The 19,875-nt window shown below is 40.6% G+C and overlaps 2 protein-coding genes across 2 annotated transcripts; one reads left to right on the top strand and one right to left on the bottom strand.

The window, feature by feature from the left end:
* Positions 1–354: 354 nt before the first annotated feature.
* LOC134644735 (interferon-gamma-inducible GTPase 10-like) lies at positions 355–11,987 on the top strand. The gene is made up of 3 exons (XM_063497775.1): positions 355–503; positions 4,813–5,366; positions 11,359–11,987. The coding sequence occupies exons 1-3, from the start codon at positions 355–357 to the stop codon at positions 11,985–11,987; spliced, it is 1,332 nt and encodes a 443-aa protein (XP_063353845.1).
* Positions 11,988–14,804: 2,817 nt separating this feature from the next.
* Positions 14,805–16,099, bottom strand: LOC134644733 (interferon-inducible GTPase 5-like). The gene is made up of 2 exons (XM_063497773.1): positions 15,565–16,099; positions 14,805–15,430 (listed from the first exon to the last, which is right to left on the bottom strand). Exons 1-2 carry the CDS (start codon positions 16,097–16,099, stop codon positions 14,805–14,807), a joined length of 1,161 nt encoding a protein of 386 aa, XP_063353843.1.
* Positions 16,100–19,875: the final 3,776 nt, after the last annotated feature.

The following is a 19,875-nucleotide window of genomic DNA, read 5'->3' as shown; positions in this document are numbered from 1 at the left end:
CCCACAAAGTGCAGGGTTGATAGAGAGAACTAATGGAACAGTAAAGCTAAGACTTAGGAAAATGATGGAAGAGACACGCAGGATATGGTTAGACTGTATAGAATTAGTTAAGATGTACATGAGGATTATTCCAACAGAGAATGGTCTGACTCGTTGAGATTATATATGTTAGAGCATTTAGAGTTCTAGTCTTATGTAGTGATGATAGAAAAGCAGAAGAGAGAGCATATTAGCAGATTAGATGCTTAAAATGTTTAAAAATAAAGAAGTCTTGAGAACAAATGATCTGCCAGATGATTCTGTTTCTCCGCAGGAGCAGAGTCTGAAGTCTGGAGATTGGATGTTGATAAGGCCATGGAGAGGAAGTGCTGGTCCAGTCCACGGTGGGAAGGTCCATATCGAATGCTGCTGACGACGACCACAGCAGTGAAGATTGCTGAAAGGATTACTTGGATACATCAAGCGCACTGCAAAAAGGTGATACACATCCAGGCCACCTCGGGGTAAGTGGCAGGAAGATCGGGTACAAAGGGGGGGGAAAGCCTCCAGGGCCCCTCGTCTCAATCCGGTGAAGAAACCAACTGAGCCACAGGTACTCATCAGAATGGCTGGGAATGTGCTGTGCACCTTCTTGTGCCTGTGGACCCTGAGTGGGATGACAGGGAGCACACTGGGACAGAGCAAATCACACCCAGTACCTGCATGGGTTTTCAACAACTACTGGTGGCAGTTTGTGAACATAACCGCTCACATAAAGAGCAAGACCAATGGTTATGCTTGTGATGCCACTGGCTACACATTCTTCTGGACTGTGGCCATATAGCATCACTGAGAGTGAGACAGTTTGTTTGGTTGCCTTAGCACCAAAGTAAACGTGGAGTAAACGTGGAACACTGCCAACTTTTCAACTTCTGAACCTGACTGGAAGGTTGATTCACCAGTAGCTGGGAAGGTGAACTGCTCTGGTACGACAGACCTGCTAGTCTGACTCCAAGTATCTGACTTGCTGCAGGACATTGAACAGCTAAATGAACTGGAAACAGGCCAGTTGCCTATGTGTATGAAGGACAATGGATTAGTCCAAGTTGGAGATTTACCATGAAATCTGTGCAACGTCACCTATTCTTTGTGTCCTCTGTAAGAAGGATGCAAACAGAGAAGCTTTTGTCTACATTTACATCATGAACACTTCTCTAAGCTGGTTGAGGCTTTGAGCCAAGAAGATCAAAACAGCTTGATCCAATTTCCTTTACAAAGCTTTTCCTGCAGAGACAACAGGACAGGAGAAGTTGTAAATGCAGATAATACACCAGTTGACTCTAACCCCCACAGGATGCCTATAGTGAAAAGATCTGGGGGGGTTGATAGGAGTCATAAAGAAGGGTGTTGACCAGGCTACAGCTTTGAAGTTAGCTGAGAGCCACATGGACAAACAATAAAGTCAACTAATGGGTTTGAATGTCTATGTCTGTATACAGTTGTATTGTAGTGAGATATGATTTTTTGAGAATGTTGATTCTTGTTTGACTGTTACATTCAGTTGTTTACTTGCAGAAATACAGGTCCTTCTCAAAAAATTAGCATATTGTCATAAAGTTCATTATTTCCTGTAATGTACTGATAAACATTAGACTTTCATATATTTTAGATTCATTACACACAACTGAAGTAGTTAGAGCCTTTCATTGTTTTAATATTGATGATTTTGGCATACATAACTCATGAAAACCCAAAATTCCTGTCTCAAAAAATTAGCATATCATGAAAAGGTTCTCTAAACGAGCTATTAACCTAACCATCTGAATCAACGAATTAACTCTAAACACCTGCAAAAGATTCCTGAGGCTTTTAAAAACTCCCAGCCTGGTTCATTACTCAAAACTGCAATCATGAGTAAGACTGCCGACCTGACTGCTGTCCAGAAGGCCATCATTGACACCCTCAAGCAAGAGGGTAAGACACAGAAAGAAATTTCTGAACGAATAGGCTGTTCCCAGAGTGCTGTATCAAGGCACCTCAGTGGGAAGTCTGTGGGAAGGAAAAAGTGTGGCAGAAAACGCTGCACAACGAGAAGAGGTGACCGGACCCTGAGGAAGATTGTGGAGAAGGACCGATTCCAGACCCTGGGGACCTGCGGAAGAAGTGGACTGAGTCTGGAGTAGAAACTTCCAGAGCCACCGTGTACAGGCGTGTGCAGGAAATGGGCTACAGGTGCCGCATTCCCCAGGTCAAGCCACTTTTGAACCAGCAACAGCAGCAGAAGCGCCTGACCTGGGCTACAGAGAAGCAGCACTGGACTGTTGCTCAGTGGTCCAAAGTACTTTTTTCGGATGAAAGCAACTTTTGCATGTCATTCAGAAATCAAGGTACCAGAGTCTGGAGGAAGACTGGGGAGAGGGAAATGCCAAAATGCCTGAAGTCCAGTGTCAAGTACCCACAGTCAGTGATGGTCTGGGGTGCCATGTCAGCTGCCGGTGTTGGTCCACTGTGTTTTATCAAGGGCAGGGTCAATGCAGCTAGCTGTCAGGAGATTTTGGAGCACTTCATGCTTCCATCTGCTGAAAAGCTTTATGGAGATGAAGATTTCATTTTTCAGCATGACCTGGCACCTGCTCACAGTGCCAAAACCACTGGTAAATGGTTTACTGACCATGGTATTACTGTGCTCAATTGGCCTGCCAACTCTCCTGACCTGAACCCCATAGAGAATCTGTGGGATATTGTGAAGAGAAAGTTGAGAGACGCAAGACCCAACACTCTGGATGAGCTTAAGGCCGCTATCGAAGCATCCTGGGCCTCCATAACACCTCAGCAGTGCCACAGGCTGATTGCCTCCATGCCACGCCGCATTGAAGCAGTCATTTCTGCAAAAGGATTCCCCACCAAGTATTGAGTGCATAGCTGAACATAATTATTTGAAGGTTGACTTTTTTTGTATTAAAAACACTTTTCTTTTATTGGTCGGATGAAATATGCTAATTTTTTGAGATAGGAATTTTGGGTTTTCATGAGTTATGTATGCCAAAATCATCAATATTAAAACAATGAAAGGCTTGAACTACTTCAGTTGTGTGTAATGAATCTAAAATATATGAAAGTCTAATGTTTATCAGTACATTACAGGAAATAATGAACTTTATGACAATATGCTAATTTTTTGAGAAGGACCTGTATATGATGAATCGCACGACAGGAGTAGATGCACCACAAGGCTGGAGAGCTTGGTTAATGTCTGGTCCTTGGTGGCATCTTCTTTTGAAAATATTAATTCCTGTTTTTGGACTATTGACACTGATTTGCTTACGTATAGGATGTAGTTTACTGTGTATGACATCAACGAGAAGCAGGTTAACTGCTTACATGTATTAACTGTGAACTTTTGCATCGATAGAAGGTGAATGAAGAGGAGTTGTGTATGAATGAAATCTACACTGACACTGTCCAAACAAAGGGTGCATAAATTGAAATTTAAGTATACAATGACAAAAAGGGGGGAAATGTTAAGTCTAATTGTTGAATGTTGCCATTGTGTTATTTAAATTTGTACAGTCTTAGTTCAAGCAGTAGGATCAAAGCCATTCCTTCAAGTCTGTCCCGTATCTAGCAAGTGAAAATAAAAAATAAAATAAACAATAAAAGGTGAATCAAATAGACCATTACGGCAAGGCTGGGATGGTCCATTTGCTAAAGTAAATCCGTTGGGCATCTTTCTTCGCCTTTAGACAATAATTCTAATGGCAAAAGAACCAAACGGGACAGGCAAAACAAAAAAAAAAAGCCATTCCTTCATCCTGAACACCTCTAACCACTCTGTGCTGGGGGAGGTTTTATACATCCTATCTGAAAGATCTGTTTCTTGTGTTGTAAGCTTCCCTTTTGGTCAGCAGGAGGTCACACAAACGCACCCCCATGACACATACACACACACACACACACACACATTCTTACTTACATACAGAAGTTCACACACAATGCCTTGTCTAGAAACTATGTGGGCGTTACTTTTTGTGTGAACTGTCTCTCAATAAAAGGCAGTGAGAGGAGGCCGGATTTGGGGTCATTTTCGTGCTGGACACAAATGAGGCCTCCCTTGTACAAGTAATCAATCGAACGCTGTTGCCTTGTTTTCTTTCACGGGAATAAGTCCTGGATACAGCGGGGTCTGAGTTTAGACCCAACAGACCCTCTGAAGATGGAGGACGGTGAATAAAAACTGTCTGAAATTCATAAACAGTTAATGCAGAAATGCCTAAAATTAAAGCTGAAAGTCTCATGTCAGTTATTTGATTTAAAACTGTGTCTTTGTATTTTTCCAGAAATTAGGGAGCTGAGTACATGTGGTATTTACACCCTAACCACATCCTCAACTTTCAACCACATTTGGGTGGAGCAAAGCAAAGAATGTTCTCATCAAAAATAGGTTTTAGGCCGTTAACACCTCTGATAACATAAATTAAAAAGTTCAGAAAATATGGGACAACAGTAAAAATGAAAAAAGTCTGATGTCTGTCCCTCCCACATAAAGAAATTCATTGTGATCTCAGTTTCAGCATCACAAAATCGTTTTAACAGCAGTGTGTACACTTTTTTCTATCCACTGTAAATCCTTTTTGGGTTGCATCAGGTAGGACAGCTGTGAAAAACCTGACAAATCAAACGTGGGGAGCTCCCCGCTGTGGCGGCCTTTTCTGAATAAAGAAAGTGACCGAAAGTAGCTAAGATGAAAATGAAGAATTTGAAGTAAATTGTAAGATTATTCAACAGTGTCCTGATCTTTGATATATGCGATTTTTACACTTTTTTTTTCTCCAGGATGAGCATGGAGTCACGTCCAGGAGAAACTGCTGGAGTTAAAGCAGACCTGGAAAACACTGGCTTTGGTGCAGCTGCTGCAAGAATTCAAAGAAGATTAAAGCAAAGGAATACGCCGCTAAATGTTGCCATCACAGGAGAGTCGGGTTCTGGGAAATCTACTTTTATTAATGCTTTCAGAGGCATCGGTGATGAAGATGAGGGCGCTGCACCCACTGGTGTTGTGGAAACCACCTCACAGGTTACACCGTACCCCCATCCAAAGTATCCCAATGTTATCTTGTGGGATCTCCCTGGAATCGGTACTACCAGATTTCCAGCTGATGAGTACCTGAAGCTTGTTGGATTTGAGAAGTTTGACTTCTTCATCATCATCTCAGACTCTCGCTTCAGAGAAAATGATGTAAAACTCGCTCAGGAGATTCAGAGGATGAAGAAAAAGTTCTACTTTGTTCCGTCAAAGGTTGACAAAGATATACGAGCCGAGAAAAGAACCCGGAGAGAGTTCAACGTGGAGAGGACGCTTTCAACCATCAGGAAGAACTGCATCCAAGGTAAGCTTCTTCTTTTCTGTGTTCTTCTCTGTAGATTAGAGTTAATATATTTGTTTCACCCTAAACATCATTTCCATTTAATAATAATAATAATAATAATAATAATAATAATAATACATTTTATTTGAAACCACTTTTCAAGACACTCAAGGACACTTGCCAATAGAATAAAACACATAATAGAACAGTGACAGTGAAGAAAAATAAGAAAACAAAAGCACAAGGTAACATAAACAAACAATAGGTTCACAGTGAATATGCAGATTTGAACAGATGGGTTTGAGTTGAGTTTTAAACTGGGGGAGAGAATCAGTGTTTCTTATATCTGGGGGTAGAGCAGCTGAAAGCTCTGCTTCCCATGGTGCTGAAGCAGAAAGAAGGCACAGCAAGCTGGATAGAAGAAGAAGCTCGAAGTGAGCGGGTGGAAGAGGTGGTGCTGAACAAGTCAGAAAGGTGAGGAGGAGCGAGGTTATGAAGGCCTTGAAGGTGAGCAGAAGAAGCTTGTATACTATCTGGATTTTCACTGGGAGCCAGTGAAGTTCCTGGAGAACAGGGTGATGTGCTGGTAGGAGGGGTTCTGGTGATAATGCAAGCAGCAGAGTTTTGAACCAGGTGAAGCTTATGGAGGGATTTTTGGGGGAGACCATGCAAGAGAGAATTACAATAATCACTGTGGGAGGAAACGAGACTGTGGACAAGAATGGACGTAGACTGGGTGGAAAGAGAAGGACGTAATCTGTTGATGTTACGTAGATGGAAACAGGCAGAACGGGTGAGACCAGTGATGTGAGATTTCTTATATCTACACTCTGGCTGCCGAGCTTTGGCCTTCAATGCTCGGAGGTCAGAGGTGAACCAGGGAGCAGAGGGAGTGAAGGAAACAGAGTTTTTACAGGAGAATCAAGGACTTTGAGTAAACAATAATTATAATATAACAACAGATCATCAGGGGTAGAATAGAGGTCTGGAATCTGAATATTGTCCAATCTGGTAGTGAGAATGTTCATATCAATGGACATTTACAATTTAAATATATGTATCAGGTGTAGTGATGCAGCGTGAAGGATCACAGCAATAATCACATAATAACTCGCTGTATGAGTAGATTGCTCTTACGATGGAGCTTATGAAATTAGTTATCTGCTTTGTTTCAACATTTCACAAGTCAAAATCAATAAGTAATGTTACAAAGCAGAGACTTCTGATTGTCTTACTACTGCTCTTATCTGGTAATGTGCAACCTAACCTGGGCCCTGAGCTGCAAGACACCATCTGAATTTAAATCCTCACCTGGGCTGAAGAGAGTTCATCTTAATGTGCGCAGTTTGTTATCCAAGATGGATATGAATAAGATTTGGGTTCAATCAACAGATGCAGATATTGTCCTCATTTCTAAAACTTGGTTGTCTAAATATATATCTGATGAACATATTAGCATGGCTGGCTACAATATCTATCTCACCGATAGGCTTAAGAAAGGTAGTGGTGTTGCTGCTTATGATAAGTCAAAATTTGATGCAACACTAGTTCTATCAGAATCAATTTGCAAACAATTGGAATTTTTGGCTCTGAATGTGAATATTGCAAAGGGTCTTTGCATAACAGTTGCTTGTTGCTATCGACCCCCTTCTGCCTCCACAGAAGCTCTGCGTTCTTTAAACCTTTTGCTGTCCAGACTAAATTATGGTGAGCTTGTTCTAGCTGGTGACTTTAACTGGGATTGGCTCAAAACTGTTTCAGATGATTTTAAATCTTTTTGTGATTCTATCAATCTTACCCAGCTGGTCAATTTACCCACTCGGCCGAATCTCAAAAGCCCCGAAAAGTCTACCTTGATTGACTTTATTTTGACAAATGTTCCTCATAAATTTTCATCCTTGGGTGTCTTTTGTAACGACTTAAGTGACCACTGTGTTGTTGCTGTTATTAGAAATACTAAAGTGGCCAAGTCACAACATTGTATTATTTTTAAAAGAACTCTTAAACATTTTAATGAACAAGTATTTCATCATGATTTGTCAAACTATGACTGGAAGAAAATTGGATTGATCCCTGATGTAGAATTAGCGTGGGCATTCTTTACGGATGGGTTTATGCAAATTGTGAATAAACATGCTCCATTAAGAAGATATCGGATAAAAGGTTGTGAATACCCCTCGTTCTCCCCAGAGCTGGCAGATATCATTGGTGAGTGTAACCTGGCTTGGGCCAGAGCTAGGAAGACAGGCTACCCCAGTGATTGGCTTCTTTTCAGACAACTAAGAAACAAATGTACTTCCTCTATTAAGAAATCTAAATCAGAATGTTATCTGTCTGTCACCACTGAGAACCTAAATAATCCACAGAAGTTCTGGAAAATCATTAAGTCTCTTTCAGTGAGTAAAAGCTCCCACACTCTACCCACCTATGTTGTTAAGGATTCTGTTCCTGTTTATGATAGCAAGGAGATTATGAATTGCTTTAACAAGCACTTTATATCTTCTGGCTCTTTGTTTGACTCTCTGAACCCAGTCTCTGTAAAATCTGGCACAAACCTTCCGGTGTACACTGGTCAGCCATTTAACTTTGTTCCTTTCTCTGTACAGGAGGTCTGTAAAGCTCTTAAACTGTTAGATCTAGGGATGGGTATGGGTTTTATCCGATACCGGTGCCAAACCGGTACTTTTGAAACGGTGCCGGTGCTCAAACGGTGCTTGAACTAGTGCTTGAACTAGTGCTTAAAGAATGGAGAACACAAAATTGGTCCAAAAACCTCTCATGTTCAGCTGTTTTTTTGTAAAAAGATAACAATGTTAGCCTTTTCTTCAGCTATAGGGCATATATGGTATCACTCTTGGCTGGAAGCAGTGCTTAAACAATGGAAAAATCACAAACTTTGTCCAAAAATCTCTCATGTTTAACTGTTTTCCACTTTTTCTTTGGTCATTTTAGCCTTTTTGGCCAGGGTGAAGGGAGTATCTGCCGTCAAACAAGAAGACAGCCGCATGTAACTACGACGGTGTTGCTAGTTCACCTTACATGCATTAATGTAATAACGTGGTTAGCCTACTTAACGTGAATTACATACGAACAACATTAAGTCACTCACGCAGAGAAGAACGGCTGCTGCTGCCATCATCATCCGTCATCATTTCTGCTACACTGGCAGGGCTAGGGGCCAGGACTCTACTCTTCGGGTTTTTGGGGGATGTTGCTAACTCCGCGTCCGATAACAGGCACCACACCCGCAGTAGATGTGCACGGTGTGAGGTCTCGCAGCAAGCTATCAAACACGGCGCATTTCTCGGCTTTTAAAAAAAACGCTATGCGTCGCCAGGTGTTTCATCGGATTTGAGGTGTTACCTCCTTTGACAGTATCACAGTATCACAGTATCACCTTAAAGCACTTGTTGCAGCTGCTGAGTTTGCATCTTTTGCTGTGAAGTACAGCCAGACCGCTTCGCCTTGGGCATTTTTAATTTGTAGCTCTGTTCTAAAAGAACGTACGTACCTGGGCCCGCGCTGCTTTTTGGTCTGGTTACTACCGTTTATGTCAGAACCGGTGCCATGATGGCACCGGACACCGGTACCCATCCCTAGTTAGATCCTAGAAAATCTCCAGGGCCAGACTTACTTCTTGAAACTGGCAGCTGATTTTGTGGCAGAGCCTCTCACAACACTTTTCAACCTCACACTGGATACGAATGAAATTCCCTCAGTATGGAAATCAGCTTTTGTTGTTCCTCTATTAAAAGGGGGCGACCCAGCAGTGTTAACTAATTACAGACCAATATCTAATCTATCTGTGCTGGCCAAAGTTCTTGAAGCTCTTGTGTGCGAGCAGTTAACGGAGTTTTTACACACCAATACCATTTTATCTGAATATCAGTCAGGCTTTAGGAAGAGTCACAGTACTATCACAGCTGCAATGAGAGTGGTAAATGATATTACTATTGCACTTGATAAAAAACAACACTGTGCATCCGTTTTTGACACTGCTGATCATTGTATTTTAAAACTTAGACTCTTCCACTCAGGACTCTGAGAGCAGTGGCATGGTTCTCAAACTACCTCAGTAATAGGTCTCTAAAATCTGACGGTTAATGTTCTAACTTTGTTACAGTGCACAACGAAGTGCCACAGGGTTCTGTATTAGGTCTCCTTCTATTTATCATTTACATAAAAAATGTTAGTCTAAATGTGCCAGATGCAAACTTGCATTTCTATGCTGATGATAGAGTTATTTACAGCTGTGGTTCAACTCTTGTCCAAGCCATCGACTCCTTGCAGAAAGCCTTTTTTGCTGTCCAGCACTCATTACTTCAGCTTAAACTTGTTCTCAACACAGACAAAACAAAGCTTGTGTTGTTTTCTAAATCAAGGAATTGGGCCCAAACAATCCCATCAGTAACCACTCTTGAAGGTAATAAAATAGAGTTGGTTCACACCTATAAATATCTGGGAATCTTAATTGACGACTCGCTCACCTTCAAATCAAATCAATTTATTTGTATAGCACTTTTCACAGGATAAAAACCACAAAGTGCTTCACAGTAATATCAACCACATGTAGAGAATCTTGTGAAAAATCTGAAGTTAAAACTGAGATTTTATTTTCAAAATAAGTTGTTTCTCTTTTAATTCAAAGAAGCAGCTTGTTGCTGCAACATTTTTGCCTGTGCTGAATTATGGAGATATTCTATATATGAATGCTTCTGCTCAGTGTCTTCGAATGGTTGATATTGTGTATCATGCTTCTCTGAGGTTCATCACTAACTGTAAATCTCAGACTCACCACTGTGAGTTATACTCTCAGGTACAATGGCCTGCTTTGGTAAGTCGGAGGAACTCTCATTTATACAGTTTTATATATAAGGCGATACTTGGGTTGCTGCCTTCTTATATATGTTCCCTGCTTGCAATGAAACATGCTGGTCGGTATTCTCTTCGTCCGCATGGTTACTTGTTGCTTTCTTTTCCTTTTGCCCGAACTGAATTTGGTAAAAGAGCTTTTGTCCATTTAGCATCCTCGGCTTGGAACAAACTGAGGAAGGAATGGAAAATGACTGAATTCATTTTATTAAGTGCTTTTAAATCTAAACTACGAATCCTTGAGGCAAAGTCCATAACATGCAACTGTTTCTAATAGATTGATTGTCATTTTAACAGATTTTTTTTTTTATTTGAACTTTATTTTATTTTATTTTATTTTTTTCATTTATTTTTGCATGTGTGTTGTTGCTGCCTGTGTTTAATTGAGTAATTTCTGTAACTGTGAGACACTTGCTGCTGCCTATATTGGCGAGGTCTCCCTTGAAAAAGAGGTTTTTAATCTCAATGGGATCTTCCAGGTTAAATAAAGGTTGTTGTTAATAATAATAATAATAATAATAATAACTAAATACAACAATATATAAGCAGATATTTTATATGCTATATTGTTCATTTCTCCCCTGTAGACAGTTTAATTACTATAAAAGGAAGATGCAGATGAATAAATCTAATCTAATCCTCCCCCTAACATTGACCATGAACACCACAGCTGCTCTGCACCAGGCCACAATAGTGCATCACTGTAAACGTCACCACAGTGACTGCATACTAATCACTAAACTGTATTTTCATGCAACCTTTGAGTAACACAGAAATGTTATATTTCAGTTAGTTTTGCAAGATGTTTCACAAAAACATAAAAAATTCAGCAACACATGTAAAACTGCAGTATCTGATTTAAAAACTCTGGTGACCCTGCAGCCTCTGAGTAGATGCACCTCTGGAATAAATGTGAAAGTCCCAGCTGACTTCCTTCTTGTGTTATCATCTTTACAAGACTTTTAGAAAGGTTGACCTCTGACCTTCAGCTTGAGGTTAAGGTCACTGAGATTTGAACTCCTCTGAGATTTTTACTAAATGCCTCTATGGTGTCCATAGAGTGTCCATTCAATCCACATTCAATGTGTTAGTCTGCATTTCTCATTTAATCTTCAAACCGTGTGTTTCTTCTGTGACGCAGGACTCAGAGATTTAGCCATCGAGTCTCTGCAGGTCTTCCTGGTGTCCAGCTTTGAGCTCCACCTGTACGACTTCCCTCTGTTACATGAGACCCTAGAGAGAGAACTTCCTGAACACCAGAGAGATGTTCTGCTGTTTGGTATATGCAACATCGTCAAGAAGAAGAAAGAAGTTTTTCAGGCCCAAATGACACTCTGTGCTACTCTGTCTGCAGCTGTACGTACAGCTCCTCTGGGGATTTCTGCTCTGGTTGACAGCACCTTAAAGGCTGCTGTCACAGCTTATGTAGCTGGGTTCGGTCTTGACAGCCCATCTCTGAAGAGACTTGCTGCCATCACAGGTGTCTCCGACACTGATCTGTGCTCTGTCATCAATTCACCGCTGGCCACAAACACCATAACTACAGATCTTATCCTGGATGAGTTGGCGACACTTCCAAGCACAGCTAAAATAATGGGAGCAGATAACGTGTGCAGATTCATTCCACTGTTTGGATCCCTGCTGACAGCTGGTTTCTCTTTCACTATAACCAGTCGAGCTCTGCAGTTTTTCCTCAGTGAGCTCGCTGATGATGCTGAGAGGGTGTTTAGAAGGGCTCTGAGTTTGACCACCTCAGTGTGGTATTGTTAAAATCTAGCATTCCTCACAAATTTCACCATTTTTAGACGAGCTGTAAACTGGAGGAAAACCAGTGTTTCTCTGAGCTGTGGGTCGTTTCGTGTTCCATATCACTCTATATCTGGAAAAGTGCAGCAGTTTCTTAATTTATATTTAATTGTGTTGTGGTTTGCAGTGTTTTGTGTTGTTTCATTTTAAATTTGTTTAAAAGGAAAAGCTGAAAATTTAAATAGTTAAAAGTTGAACAGTGACTAGTTGGTTTTTGTATTATATGATTTATTTATTGCATTTTATGTGGAGTGACTAAATAAAAGTATATTTACGGTGGCCCCTAGAGACAAAGCAGCAAGTACATACTCCAAAACACGTAAAAACTCTAAAACACATAAAAACTCAGGCTACATCCACACGTACCCGGGTATTTTTGAAAACGGAGATTTCTAAAAATGTCTATTTTCGAAAACTCCGTTTTTGCATTTACTCGTGGACAAGGAAAACGCAGAAAACGCAGCGTCAAAGATGTGCGCCTTTTTTGACGTCACACTGTGCGCCACGTTTTGTTTCGGTGAAATGAATTTCTACAATACTGTTACTGTTAATTGTACTCTCTGCAGTGTTTAAATGCTTACATATACACACACAGTTACTGTCCCTCCACACATACAACTCGGTTCTGCTTCTACGCCCCATCTTTGTTTACTATTTCCCACCGAGGCTTCTAGACTTCTGATTGGCCAACATTTCTACATGTTTAGGAATATATCGGCACCTGTTGCTTTGGCATGCTCCTAGCAGCGTTTTCCTTCATTTCTGCATTTACATGTGGACAGGATTATTTTTTAAAACGAAAACGGAAAATCTCTGTTTTCAAAAATACCCGTGTACGTGTGGACGTAGCCTCAGAAGCACGTAAAAATTCCAAAACATGTACAAAAGACAACAGAAGTGCTCCAGGATGCTAGGGCGCAGTGTTGAGCTTTTGTTACCTAGAGGCTAAACAAGCCAGCAAGTACCAACGACCGGTGTGTGGTAGTAAGAGGTAAATGAACTTTTTTTTAATTATTTAAATATATATCAGTGCTTGTGTATAAATACACAAACAATACACTTATGCTTTCAATTGTGTAATTTAAGTGATCTAGGTAGCTCTGTTTTGGAAGTTCAGTTAACGCTAAAAATGTGTTTTAGAGTTTGTACGTGCTTTTTGGAGTTTGTACGTGTCTCTAGGGGCCAATGTATATATTTATATATAAACATATATAAATAAAACCACTTTGTTTACATTAGTAATTCCTTTTGTGCATAATTTTATATTATTGTAATAATAAATTAATTAAAGCAACAAAACAACCTGAAGAGCCGGTTCGGAGCCAAAAGAGCCGGCTCTTTTTAGTGAGCCGAGCCGAAAGAGCCGGTTCTCTAAAAAGAGCCGGAAATCCCATCACTAATGTTTAACAGACATTTTTTATTGTAACAACCAACGATTTATACAGGAAAATAATGACTATTAACAAGGTTGCCCAAACTTTTGCATCCCACTGTATGTGAGCCACTGATGAGAGTTTTTCCTTCCTGATCAGTGGTTTAAAGATGCTCGTCCTCCCCTCAGACTCTGATGTTCAGCTTTCTTCCTGACATGATGTTTGCTGGTTAAAGTCTGTCTGTGGGTGAACAAAGATCTTTGCTGATTTTGTGATGATGTATTCACTTTTGGTCTGACTCAGTGTTTTGCATATAACTTTTTCATTATATATAAACACGCTGACATCGTACATGTCACAAGTTTGTTGCTTATTTGGCTGATCTTGGAGAGTAAAGATGGAAATAAGCAGCTTGTTAGATGCATGTTTATAATGGGACTTTCTATTTGGAGTCGGGGCAGATGTCCATCTGGAAACAGGAATAAGAATAAAGAAAAGTTTCCTCCACCTTTTGTGTTCTTGATGTTTGAGATCAGATTAGAAAACATGAAACATGAGGAAGCTTCAGTTTTCCTGTGAAGGATTCCTCTCTTATTGGTTTTATTTAGTGAGTTATATTTTGTGTGTGCGCACAGAATCACAACTGAATATTAGATTAAGAACTGCAGTCAGACCCAAACACTGTTTACCTGCCAGACAATCAGCTGATCTTCCTCAGTGATCAGCACACCTGCTTCCACTTCCTGATCAGCCTCTCAGGATTTATATCGCTGCTTCATCATCATCCACCTTTTACCAGAGTGTCTGTGAAATACATTCCCACCATTTCTGTGCTTTTCTTACTGATGAATAATTGGACAGTTGTTGTGAATGAGCCATATAAATAAAATTAAATTGAAACTGATTCAGTGAAATCTATTGTTGAATTAAAAACAAACCAAACAAACTTACACTAATGCTAATATATTTATAAACAGCATTTTATTATTAACATGGCTGATGGTTATAAATAGTTTATATCAGTTGTGTTGTAGTTCCTGATGCAGCCCACTGGAGGGCAGTGAACACAAACTTTTATCATTTTACTAAATCACAAACAAAATACAAGTTCAGATAAAAACAGCAGCCATCATATCAGCTGATTACACACACACAATGTGAACAAGCATCACAGCAATGATTCAGCAGCTCCTCTACGTTATAAACAAAATCAAATTTATTCTGATCACTGAAAGATAAATGTGCAGCTGACTGTGACTCAGTACATATATATTGTTTTGCCTTTGTTAAATATTGCAGTGAGAGCAAGAGTGACAGCAGGGTCAGAGGTTAGCTGGGTCTGGTGCCTGGATTCAGTCATTTAGGAGAATTTACACACAGCACACAGTCACTAAGCTTCATTTGAGTTTTACTGACCCAGAGCTTTTTCAAACACCTTCTCAGCATCTTCAGCGAGCTGGTTGAGGATAACATTCAGAACTTTGTAGGTTGTGATGAAAGAGAGACCCATGGCTACTGGGATTCCAACAATGGGAATAAATCTGGATGCTTCCTCTGCTAAAATTAATGAAGCTGTGCGTCCCACTTGGGTCATCACCTTCAAGAGGAGCTCTGTAGTTATTTCTGCTGCAGCCAGTGGTGAAATGATGACAGCACGCAGATCAGTGTAGGGCACACCTGTTCTGTCAGAAAGTCTCTTCAGAGACGGGATATCGAGACCAAACGCAAAAACATATTCTGTGACAGCACCAACCAGCACAGCAAGATCAACAGCAATAGAAAGACCAGGAAGTGGAACAGCTGCTCCAGCTGCAGACAGAGTGGCCAACCAATATAATCGGCGCTTGAAAGTTTTTTTCTTCTTCCTGATGATCTCTGGGTTGATGTTGGGCATGACGAACAGCAGAGTGTCCCTCTTGTTTGAAGGAAGGTCTCCGTCTAAGGTCTCATGTAAGAGAGAGAAGTCGTACAGGTGGAGCTCAAAGCTGGACACCAGGAAGACCTGCGGAGACCCGATGCCTAATCCTCTGAGTCCTGTTTCACAGAAGGAACATGTTAACATGATTACACACATAATGTAATGTAACAAATAATGTAAAGCTAAGACCTGAATATGAAAGTGAATCCATAAAGTGATCTCACTGAGCTGTAAGTGATCAGACACTCACTCTGAACACAGTCGTCTCTGATTACTTTGAGACTCTTCTCTTCATTGAAGTCTCTCTTTCTTCTCTCAGCATTTATATCGTTGTCAATCTTTGAGTGAACAAAGTAGAACTTTTTCTTCATCTTCTGAATCTCCTGAGCGAGTTTCACGTCATTTTCCGTGAAGCGAGTGGCTGAGATGATGATGAAGAAGTCAAACTTCTCAAATCCAACAAGCTTCAGGTACTTCTTAGCTGGAAACTTGGTGGTGCCGATTCCAGGGAGATCCCATAAAGTAACATTGGGATACTTTGGATGGGGGTACGGTTTGACCTCTGAGGTGGTTTCCACAACACCAGTGGGAGCAGCTCCCTCCTCATCATCACATAGTCCCCTGAAGGCATTAACAAACGTGGATTTCCCAGAGCCAGACTCTCCTGTGATGGCGATATTTAGTGGGATATTATTTTGTTGTTTTAAATTTTCTTCAATCTTTGCAGCTGCAGCAGCAGTGTCGTTGTTCTGCAGGGCTTCTTTAACTCCAGGAACGTCTTCCATATATCAGTCATCTGGGTCCTCCATGCTGATCCTTAAACAAAGGAGGAAAAATGTGGAAAATTTGACTTTTTTCTTGAACTGCAGAATTTGTACTTAACTACTTTAATTTGACATTTAAATTTAGTCATTCTTTATGATCAGATTAAACCGAAACCTGAAGTTCTATCTTTAAAGTTGATTTTGAGGTGGGATCTCAGTTTTTGGAATATTTCTATTTTAAGTTTTAGGAGGCCACTGGAATAAAAACAAAACTAGTTTAACATGTTGCTCCACAAGAAGCACGAGCTGTGAGTGTATCATCAGTCATGTAGTGACTGTTCTTGTTTAATGTGAGGCTTTTAGACATGAAACAGACCATAAACTTGGATGTTAGAAGAAATCTAGTAAAGGTCATTAATAAGACTGAAGGCGGGTCAGTGCTGATTCATATTAGTTTATAAAGCACAGTTACTGAGACGTCTGTAGATTATTCAGTATTTATTTCAGTGTGCTGTGCAATTTTTTAATCCCATTTAAAGATCACTCCAACGTAACTTAATGAACAAATCAGTTGTTTCTTATTTGCACATTATCTCCCATGATGCTCCTTTTATGGCCGATCATCAACAAAGTGCTTAAAATGATAGTTTTGACCTTTGTTAAAAGGTCAAGTGTGACGGACAAGGTAAGCGACTCATGTTGTAACTGACGTCAGACGCCGGAGATTTTGGCGGAAAATTAAAGCGAATGGTAGTTGAGATTTGAACAAATTCCTTTAAGCTTCAGTATTACCAAATACACTTATCAATTGTCTTATAACTAACAACATTTGTCTAAATCATCTCCAACACCCTGGAGAACAACGGGGAGAGTTTAGAGGCTCTCCAAGATTACATTGATCAGTGCTTCCAGGATCTCGTGATGAAGAAGGCCCAGAGTGCAGCTTCCCCGGCCAAACCTGAGACGCCGTCATCGAAAAGACTTCGCCCGGCAGATTCCCCCGGCACAACATCGCCAGCCAGCAAAGATATTGTCGACATACTGGAGTCAATCGACCAACGATTGTCCAGTTTCGATGCAAGGCTGTCCTTGGTGGAGATTCTTCACCAGGAAATTAATGCTTGCGAGAGTCCCTGGAGTTCAGCCAGCAGCAGGTGGAAACGCTCGCTGCTGAAAATGCCACGCTAAGGGAGTCGGTGAAATGTCTCACAGACAATGTTACTCAGCTAAATAGAGAAAATAAAAAAATAAAAGAAACAGTTATTGATCTACAAGCTCGTAGCATGCGTGATAACCTGGTATTTTCTGGTATTCCAGAAGCCGCTGGAGAGGACGCGGAGACCACGGTAAAAAGCTTCATCAAAACCCACCTGAAGCTGCCGGAGGACACGGTGAAGAACATCGTCTTCGATAGGGTGCATCGCCTCGGCCCCATTCGGGCTGCGGCCGGGAGACCACGTCCTATTGTGGCCAAATTCGGCCACTTCAAACAAAAGGAACAGGTGAAAAGCCGCAGCAGGGAATTAAAAGGAACGGACTTCAGCGTGAACGACCAGTTCCCCAAAGAGATCCTGGAACGACGCAGGGTCCTCTTCCCAATCCGACGCGGCTTCATCCAGAAGGGCTCCCGCGCTGTCATCGCTGTGGACCGGCTGTACGTGGACGGACAGCTCCACCGCGACCCCGACATCACTCCGTGGCTGTATTAACTTCACACCAGATAAGAATCCGCTACACCCTTTCCCCACCCACTCACACTAACTTGCATAAACATCTGTTTAACTTACTAGTATCAAATCACATCTTAAGTGTGATTTCATAGCAGAATTAACACCGTCACTCTCCGTCAACGGTTTGATTGAAATGTTTTCGGGTTTTTTGTTTTTTTTTCCTTCTCGTTTTTTTTTTTCTTCTTCTCTTTTTCCCCCTCTTGTTTTTATGCTGCTCACCCTTGTCCTTGCTTTCTTTCTTTCTTTTTTCTTTCTTTCACTGCTTCGATCACCTGCTTCCACACTCATCCACAAACAACATCCTTTATTTGGACACATACGCACAGCACGGTCACGCACAGTCATGCGCTCAACGGCAGCACATTTACATCAGACAGCGCACACAGACGTATAGGATACACACACTTAAGCCAAGCGTACTCATATTAGTAAATATGCACACACATAGTCAGACTCAGGGAGCATCTCGCCACACACTTTTTCTCCCTCTCCCTCTCTTTATTTATGAACAAGTGATGTACTCTCTCCACCTGTCTAAGTGACACACACAGCGCACACCCCTAGTTATACACAGACATCTATGGGTGCACTAAGATTCGTTACATGGAATGTAAATGGAGCTGGCTCCAGAGAAAAGAGGTTAAAAATATTTAACCAACTCAAAAAACTACAGGCAGATGTTGTGCTTTTACAAGAGACCCACAGACCTCTTAGAGGTTCGAATGAACTTAAAACACCTGAGTTTCCTAATGTGTTCTCAGCTTGTTATAATTCTAGACAAAGGGGAGTAGCAATTTTAATCCATAAAAAAATTAATTTCACAGTACTCGATACAGTTATAGATCCAGAGGGCAGATTCTTAATCATTAAACTATCTATACTTGATAAAAAGCTATGTATTGTAAGTGTATATGGTCCAAATGTTGATGATCCCTCATTCTTTCACAGTTTTTTCAGTGCACTCTCTGAACACTTAGATGGCACACTTGTTCTTGGAGGTGACATCAACCTTGGACTAAATGAAGAAATGGATAGGCTCAATACAGCAGGAACTCAGCGTAATTGGCAGTCCACAAATATAATCAAACAGTATATGAGCGACTTTGGCCTTTGCGATGCATGGCGCTCCCTTCACCCCACCAGTAAAGAATATACTTTTTTCTCACATGTTCATCACTCCTACTCTCGTCTGGATTATTTTTTGGTCAGCAGCTCACTGCTGAGGGACATTTCAGACACTGAGATTCACCCTATAGCTGTCAGCGATCATGCTCCTGTAACTTTAGCACTAATGCACAAGAATAATACTACGCCAAGTAAAAACTGGAGATTTAATACATCACTGCTTAAAGATGAAGACTTTATTAAATATTTTAAAAAATAGTGGACTTCATATTTAGACTTTAATGACACTCCCGGAACATCAGCTTCTGTTCTGTGGGAAGCAGGGAAAGCTGTGATGAGAGGTAAAATAATTTCTTTCTCATCACATAAAAAGAAAAAAGAAAACAAAAATATCCAGGAATTAGAAAAAACCATCAAATCACTAGAAGAAGCCTACGCGTCCCACCAAGATCAGGAAACACTGAACAAAATACGCAAAACAAAACTAGAATTAAATGAGATAATTGATAAAAAAACAAAATTCTTAGTACAAAGACTATGCTTACAAAATTATGAACATAGTAATAAATCCGGTCAATTTCTAGCAAACCAGCTAAAAATAAATAAAGAAAAAACAACTATATGTGCTGTTCAAGATTCATCTGGGAACACAATACATGACCCGAAACAAATAAACAACATTTTCAGGGATTTCTATAAAACGTTGTATTCACCACAAATAAACCCGTCTAAAAAGGAAATTGATCAGTTTTTAGACAACATAACTCTCCCAAAATTATTAGACTCTCAAGCAATGGCATTGGATTCGCCACTGACATCAGGTGAACTCCAGGAAGCCCTGATAAGTATGCCCAATAATAAGGCTCCAGGCCCAGACGGCTTTCCTGCAGAATTCTACAAAGAATTCTGGATGATTCTAGCACCAGTTTTTTACAGAACGTT

Source organism: Pelmatolapia mariae, linkage group LG16_19, assembly GCF_036321145.2.
Source record: "Pelmatolapia mariae isolate MD_Pm_ZW linkage group LG16_19, Pm_UMD_F_2, whole genome shotgun sequence".
Lineage (NCBI taxonomy): Eukaryota > Metazoa > Chordata > Actinopteri > Cichliformes > Cichlidae > Pelmatolapia > Pelmatolapia mariae.
The sequence above is the reverse complement of the archived record's forward strand: the minus strand, read 5'-3'. Positions and strand labels throughout refer to the sequence as shown.